Source organism: Eleginops maclovinus, chromosome 24 (genome assembly GCF_036324505.1).
Source record: "Eleginops maclovinus isolate JMC-PN-2008 ecotype Puerto Natales chromosome 24, JC_Emac_rtc_rv5, whole genome shotgun sequence".
Taxonomy (NCBI): Eukaryota; Metazoa; Chordata; class Actinopteri; order Perciformes; family Eleginopidae; genus Eleginops; species Eleginops maclovinus.
The window spans coordinates 3527804-3536203 of record NC_086372.1 but is presented as its reverse complement, the minus strand read 5'-3'; the positions used below and the strand labels follow the sequence as shown (position 1 = coordinate 3536203).

Sequence of the window (8400 nt, the reverse complement as noted above, 5' to 3'; positions counted from 1 at the left end):
GAGAGTCTCACTTTAACAGTCATTTAATTTGTGAGCTTCGGAGTGAGAATTGACTGCTTAATTGAGACAGAAACTCTGAGAGAATGTGCTGTAAAAGCTCAACAGAGCCACAAATTAGATCCACCGGCGCTGACCTTTAGAGCCGAGTTAAGAAGAGGTCAGTGTGGCGCCGAATCGCAGCAGGATGGAGCGAGCTTCCTGGAGTAATGGCTGCTAATATCATTATCTCACTTAGTTTAATGGCCACATCAAGCCCTTCCTCAGAGTGGAGAGAAAATACTTTTCCTTCTGGGAAGACAGACAGACGGGCGCATATTCAGAAGAAAAGATAAGAGGGCAAAGAGGAAGTAAGGAGATGAACAGAAAGATGGAGGGAATGAACAGTGAGATGGAGCAGACAAATAGGGAGTGCGACGAGCAAGTCGGATGGCAATAAAACAAGAGAGGGAGTCAGGAAGAAAAGAGTTCCTGACAGCGGCTATTATCTGCCTCCTCCCTCATCTGTCATCATCAAAGCAGCGCTGTCAACACCTCCGTACATCAACACCATCCTAGCCCCCACCTGCGACTCGGGGACCATAGTTTTCATGGAAATAAAGTAGCCTAAGTTTTTAAATCGAAACTACACAAAGTCAGCTTTTCTGTGACATTTTCCCCATGCAGTTAAACCCGCCCGTCTGTCTGCTCCGAGCGGCAGGAAACAAACACTCTGCCAGGGAGCGTTTGATCCAGGGCCGGGTCGCCTCTGGCTGTCTGCTCTTTACAGCAAGAAAAAGACCTAATCCACCTTGAAATGGAGTGAAGGGGAAACAGTGAGGGGCAAAACAGAAAGGAAGACAGACAGATAGATGATGACAGGTGAGAAGAAGAAGAAGGAGAAGGAGGAGAAGGAGAAGGAGAAGAGATTCAAGGGATGGAGGTGAACGGAGAGATTGATAGCTGGGGAGAAAGCTCAGAGACAGCTACAGATTAAACTTTTATGGTGTCTGTGGTAGAACGGTTGACTCGGTTTTAGCGATGCAGCAGATCACCCGGCTGTCAAAGAAAAGGCAGATGGAAATGTCAATCAAGAGGGAGAATCTGCCATCAATTAAGAGTTATTTGTCCCTTCAAAATAAGAGCTGTTTGGAAATGTACACCTCTTTCGTTGTTCCATTGTGAAGCTTTAATGAGAAATCATGAAATTAAAAGTCAGCTGCTGCTTCCAGTGACTGATGGATGGGGGGGAATTGCTGACTGCTGCAGTTGTTCAAAGCTGCTGCTAGTTTGGGATAAATGGACCAGAGTGAGTGTAGAGCCAAACAGGCCCTGTGATCTCCTTCCCTGGAGAGGAAACTAAGTGTTAAACTGATGGCTTCTACAAATCAGCAGGCAGCGAGAGAGAGAGAGTGTGTGTGGTTGGGTTGTTGAACAGGAGCTGCTCACAACATCTGCTTTGACTCTGCGCTACTGTCTGTCGGTCATTGTGCACATCTGCATTAACACATCTGTTCTCTCTCTCTCTACCCTCTCTCATGTCTGCATTAGCTATAGCCGGGTTTCCATCCAAGACACTTTTGAGGATTCTAATTAGAAAACCTTTAAATATACTAAAACAATATCAATAGCATCAAAGAGTAGAAAGGTTCACTTGAAATCTGCTGAAAGCTCCAGGAATGTTCTGTATTCAATAAAACATTTTACTTTCACATTAACAGATCATTATTAATAATCAAATGTAGCTTTTGGAGAACTGCTTGTAGCACTAAGTAGCAATTGCCAGATAAAATGAAATGCTAAATCCATCTAAAGTTTGCTAACCTCAGCCTCAGAGTTCAGTCAGTTGAGCAGATGCCGAACACACTTTGCAGTAGTTCTTAGTTTTCATCTCCAGCGGACATTAAAAACCACAACATCTATAATGTTTGCTGAAGTGCGAGTAATAACTACCACCCAATATCAGTTTTTGAGACTTTCCATTTTTCTTGTAAATGTGTTTTTTTGACACTCTGCTGATGGAAAAACACGTTTCATTTTGTATTCAAAAGTTCACAGAAAATTAGCCTTGACATTTGGATGGAAACGGAGCTTATGTGTGATTATTCATGTTCCTTTTTTCTCCTGTTTTCTGCTCCTTCTCTTTCTCATCTCTCCTCATCTTAATTTCCCATCATCACTCGCTCTTTGTCCCTCTTCCCTGCCTGCCGCATCTCTTCATTTTAATGTGGCTTTCGGATCTTTTTCGCTCTATGTTTTGCATTCTTTCGACTTCTCTTTTCTGGCCTCTCTTGCCAACTCTCCCTCCCTCCTGCTCTGTCTCTCCATCTCTCTCTCTCAGATCACATTGAGTGTGGCTCAGGGCCGAGTGCAGAGTCCCTCCTCCCCTCAGCCTCGCTATAAAAGCTATGCCTACACCCAGGCTGCATATGTCAAGTCGCCCGAGCAAAAGAGGAGGCGTTGTACTGATCAGGTCCGTGTCCTGCAGCTCTAACACTCCACGCCACGCGTCCATCTGTCTGTCTGTGCATAATCTGGCTGCCACTGTTTGTCTGCGTCATTCACAAAAAATGTCCATCTTACCAAATCTACAGTTTTGTATTTATATATCTTAGTATGCATATGAAACCATGAGACTTGTTAAGTTGGAATATTTTGATGCTTTGTCAATAATGAATGGTTGAAATGTTTTGCAATTGATGTGATAGGTTAGTGTTTATTACAGAACTCATACAGACTACATTTGTTTTGTCAATCTTAGGAATCATAATTTTGGCAACCTAACTCAAATTACTTGACAATTGGTATTGACTATGAAGCAACAACCAGGATGGGATCATAAAAACCTCATGAAACTGAAGGTCCTCCGTATATCAATGCCTTTTAAAAATGAACACAACATGACATTTCAAAGTGTTCCCATGCATTATCACAAAGTGGGGCACATTATTTGCTGGAATGTGTTCAGAGACTGTGTCAGATATTTACTGTCACAGCAGGGGGCTCAATTTAACTTGGCTGGCACCTAACAGGCATCGGAGGGAGAATTTGTCAAATAAGCTTTATTGAAGCACACCCGCTGTTCTTCGTAAAGCAGAACACAGAAAAAGAAAATCGTCTTATCTCCACAACGTTCCTCAAAGTTTACATTTGGGAATAAGAGAAACAGATTGTCTAGTTTTCTCTGTCAAACATGCTAATAGAATATTTAAAAAGGCCATGTTTAAGAGCGTCAGGGACAGGAACATCCAGCTTTTATTTTAATATTTGATCCCTTTACAGTCCGTACAGTGTCTCGATACAAAGTAAGTGACGAAGGCTGGACAGTTATCAGACTTGTGTATCTGTTCAGGGGCAGAGAGAAGAATAGAGTGAGAAGAGGAGCATGGAGCACAGATAAAAAGTTGTTAGTGTCCAGATCAGAGCACAAAGACAGATAGGGGGAAGAGAGATAGAAAGAGGACAAGTTGTTGGGGTTGGAGCGAGGCCAGAGCTGCTTGTCAGCGGCGGTAATGGCTTACACTAACAGGCCTCTCTTCATCTCTCTCTATCTCCTCGGTCCACCGCTGCGTGTTTTTCCCTGAACCCTTTTTCTCCTAACATTCCCTCTACTTCTCAACCCTTTTCCCATCCAACACTCACTTCCCTCTCCACACTCATCTCTGTCCGTCCTCTCCCATCCTCCCCTTCCCTCTCTAGTTCCTGAGTCCGGGTCAGGTGGAGCTGCAGCGGGGCCTCAGTCCTCTGCCTCCAGGCTCCACCAGCCTGGAGAGCTACCAGGCCGCACTGGAGGAGGTATGGTGGTCATCGATGTTGCATGTCTTATATTTAATGTTTTCTTCTTTAATATTTGTGATAGTCAACAAATCCTGTGTGTATCGAAGCCTCATATATCAGATTAGAGCGTTATTTTTATCCAAAAAGTGTTAAAAATACATCAATAGGCCACGCTGTTGCTCTGTCGGATGTATTACTTTATAACCATGATAAACACTGTAGTTTATTTTAAGTGAATCACACATTGTTGTCTAAATTACTCACAAAAGCACCAAAAAACTATTATTTCGCCGCTAAAAGTAGTCCCCGAAGAATGCCCTAATTCCTTCTGTTGAAGAAACACAGTTACCAGCTGTTCATCATCAATAGGAACCACTTCGCTTAGTATTTAGACAAACAGAAGACCTCCAGACTTATACTGTAAGCATGTTATGTTGTTTTGAATTTCAAGGTGTTGACATGGCTGCTGTCGGCTGAAGACGGGCTCCAGGGCCAGCCTCCCATCTCCGACAACGTGGAGGAGGTGAAGGAGCAGTTCCACACGCATGAGGTGAGAGCCAGAGCAGTGCAGTCTGCTGTAACTACTGATACTCTCAGAGCAGCCTTTTCAACAGCATCTGTTTAACTGTAAACTACAATTCATTCAGAGGACTTTGCAGCTCCTCGTTGTAAATACGATATCTAGTGTTCTTAAAGGAGCGTCGTTTAGGATTAAGTGATATCCTGCCACTGACCCCTTCCTTTCCATCACATAGGGGTTCACTCTAAGCTGATGATTCGTAGTTTCAAGTCATCATACACTAATAAATATAGAGCTGTAAATCTTATATTTCTGCTAAAATATCCCGCTAAATCCCACACATCTGACTTTTCAAGAACACAAACATGTTGCTTCCTTGAAATAATAATTGTTATTCTTAATTTTAGCTGTTTCTTCATTGAATCTGTTGTTCTCTAGTGGAGTAAACTTGGGTTAGTTCTGCTTCTAGATTTAAAGGTGGAGTACAACTTCAATCGCCTCATTGGGGCAATTTCAAAATGACACAAACCCTGATTTTTTATCATGTTATTATATGAAATTATAGAAATATCTAAATGTAGTTTGATTCGCTCAGCAGGAATGAATGAACTACAGCCTGATGTTAATTGCATGAGATATTTTACATCATGGTTTCTGACAGAGGTAACAGAGCCTCTGTTGCTGGCTAAAAACAAAAAGATGCCCTGAGAGAAACGAGTTGTTCCATTTGGAGTGAAAAATCTCCCGTGTCTTGAACTCCTGTTGGATTGATCTGTTCTTTAAATTGTGAGTCCTCCTGCAGAGCTGCAGCTGTTTTAAAGCTAACTGAGAGTGTTGAATTAACTCTAATAGATGTGGACTTGGCCGACTGGCTTACTTCTTTAATGCTTTCAAAATTAAATTAACCCTGACCATTTTGCTGTGTGAGGATCATATAGGAGTTAAGTACTCAGAGGAAATGGAGTCAGCTCTGAGTTGAGAGGGTGAAATGTATTTTGAAAGCAGTTAAAGTGAATGAGGGTAATTCAGTGGGATTAGTGACGTGAAGTGTTCCTCTTCTTTTTTTCGGAGGGCTAATCAAGCAAAATGAGAGGAACCGGTGTGAGTGTGTGAAACGTTATGTCCTGTCTCTCATCAGGGCTACATGGTGGAGCTGACCACCCATCAAGGTAACGTGGGTCGGGTCCTCCGGGCCGGCGCCGCCCTGCTGGCCGAGGGGAACCTCAGTGAAGACGAGGACTCGGAAGTCAGGGAGCAGATGAACCTCCTGAACTCCCGGTGGGAACACCTGAGAGTGGCAAGCATGGAGAGACAGACCAGGTACACACACTCTGTCAAAGGGTTCTAGACAGAGTTGAAAGAAGGCGACAGAAGGAATGACACCATAAATGCAGCTGGAACTGAGCCCCAGCACTGCAAGAACGTTGGTCATCAGGTCTAAATGTATAATTGTACAAACGTAAGGCTTAAGACCAAATACCATAACATGTAGACATACTTTTCATATTCTAAATTGTGTTTGGAAAAGTGCTTTGAGTGCTATATATAAAGCAGTCCATTAATGTGAAGTCAAAATAGTGAAATGTGAAAGTACCAAAGAATGAGATACATCACACAGTCATTTAAAAAGATTGAAAGGAGTGTGAAAGAATGCAAAGCATGATGAAAAATGATCCAAACTCAGATACACATACAAATGGTTTCATGTGATTTCTTTTCGAACTTCATTTATTGCTTTGAATAAAGTTTCTTCTCTTCTCACACAATGCAGAAGGCCACAGTCGCCTTCTTGGATACAAAGGCCTTTCTAATCATGGTGAATTCAATGATAACTGACACCGAGCCAAATGTAATTAACTGCGCAGCTATCTTCTTTGATAATCTTGTTGATTCAAGCACAAAGCTGTGCAGACATGGCCTGGACTACCAAACACCACTTAGACAGAACAGCAGGGGGTCAGTGTAAGAACAGGAGAGGTAGCCGTTATCATTTCTCCATTTTAAATCCGCTGCTTGAGGCCTCAACTCTTTAACCACACCTTGTGAACTCCTCATGAGTCGGACTCTTTTTGATGAGCGCTAACTCCCACCATATCAGCGTTTGATTGACAGCTCATTGAACTGTCTCTCACCCCCAGACTCCACGAGGTGCTGATGGGCCTGCAGCACCAGCAGCTGCAGCAGCTCACCGACTGGTTGGATGTGACGGAGGCTCGCATTAAAAAGATGGGGGCTCAACCAATGGGTCCTGACCTGGAGGACGTCAAGCACCAAGTGGAAGAGCACAAGGTGGGTGGCTACGGTCGAATAGTCCAAAAACAATGTGGTCTTGTGTCTTTTTCTAAACACTCTCATACATATCATGTGTCATATTGCTGCCGATTGCTGGTCTTTTACTGACATGCATTTGAAGGAAATCTGTGGTAGAAAGTTATTCTCACTACCGATTTGTATTCATGTAGAGAGAGCGGCCGTTCTAATCCTTCCTATAGCATCTTTACTTCCGCTAAATTACCTAAAAAAAACACTGCTGTACAATTGTACTCCAAGAGTGAGGGCAGACACCAGACATCCCAACATCCACTTATAGGTCTGTAACTGAAACAAACATCAGTAGACCCTGGTATTATTTATTTTGTGTGTGTCCTACTTCTTCTTTGTTGTTTTTGCAACCAATTCCCCCGCTGCATGCTGGAATCTCATTTCGACTGGGATTGCAACCAGTGGAGAATCATCTGGAGAAAATGGGAGCTCTCAGAGAAGCTTTGAAAAGTGAATCCTGTTTCTAGCAGTGGTGGCTTTACACAATATGAGAAATGCTTGGTGTTGTTGAGATTTTCTGTATTTTTTTGGTTTTGGTATCAATATGTGTACAGATTGAATATTTTAAAATGTAGAAACGTGACTCTGACTGAAAACCTTGAAGTGGCAAGTTCGGTTTGTCTGTACCACTGTCTTTGTTCGGGTAACTCAAAGGAATCCTTGCTCTGTGCGCCCTCGGTCTTACAGGAAACCAAAATAGTTCAGCTCTTCCGTCATTAACCTTCTTTAACATGGTTTGTGTTTGTGCTGCAGCTGCTGCAGGAGGACCTGGAGCTGGAGCAGGTGAGGGTGAACTCCCTGACCCACATGGTGGTGGTGGTGGACGATACCAGCGGAGACAGCGCCACGGCGGCTTTGGAGAGCAAACTCCAGGTAACCACGCACACACTCACACATTGTCTCCTACAGGTCAATCTGTGTTCATATCGCACACACTTCGAGGAAACTTTGCGGTTAAACAGATACCTGTGGGCTGATTTCATTTAATTTGATAAAATATTTCTCTCTCTCAATCTTAGCGGGCTCAGCATTGCCGGTTGTTGTTTCTGGGGGAAATAGATTGAACAGGAGATAGTTTTGTCTTTGCTGTAGCGCAGTAATTAGACCTTGCCTGCGAGATGTGCTTTATGTGAGCGTGTTGCAGCTTTCTGCTGATTTTGTTTACTCCATAAGTTATCATCAGACAGACTCCAGCCAGGAGCCAGACTCTGCTGTCTGTTTGTGTGGCTCATTTCTCTTAGCGTCTGATGCATGGGCCTGCGTTCCCCTCGTTAGCTCCTATTCCCTGCAAAACTAAAGCTTAGATCTAATTAAAGCAGCCGCTTGCAAAGTCAAAGACTGTCTGTGTCAAAGGATGAAGGGGCTGGAGGGTATCTCACTCTTGAAATTGATTGGCAGTAGAGCAACATCTGAAGCTCTTCATGAAATGCTGCAGTGCTGCGACCTCTGACCCTGTGTGTTACAGAGAAGATCCTTTATGCTCAGGAAAAACTGTTGCACTCAGGGTTTAGTTTTGTACGTTTAGAGTAGAGCTGGTTGTGTAAGCTGCTATAACGACCTCCTAAATTGAGTGTGATTAATATTTGTTTCCTCCCACCGCTGTTATGTGAATATTAGCAGTTCAGAATAAACTGTTGATGAGGCTCGGGTGCTTTTTAATAATTGCATAAGAAGAGGGCGTAATCCATGCTCCCCTGCTAAATCTAATCTAATCTAAAACGATCTATTCTTCGATCGCACAAATCTGAAGATGGATTATATAGTCATTTGGCTGTCATTCTAATTGTGTACTAATGCTATCACAG

At 43.1% G+C, this 8400-nt stretch overlaps 1 protein-coding gene across 1 annotated transcript in view; it reads left to right on the top strand.

Moving 5' to 3' along the window:
- LOC134860813 (dystrophin-like) overlaps nt 1-8400 on the top strand; it is a 157881-nt gene that overhangs the window by 71836 nt on the left and 77645 nt on the right. The window contains 6 exon segments of the mRNA XM_063877636.1: nt 2318-2449; nt 3676-3771; nt 4205-4303; nt 5412-5593; nt 6412-6562; nt 7349-7468. Coding sequence (XP_063733706.1) covers nt 2318-2449; nt 3676-3771; nt 4205-4303; nt 5412-5593; nt 6412-6562; nt 7349-7468 — 780 coding nt within the window.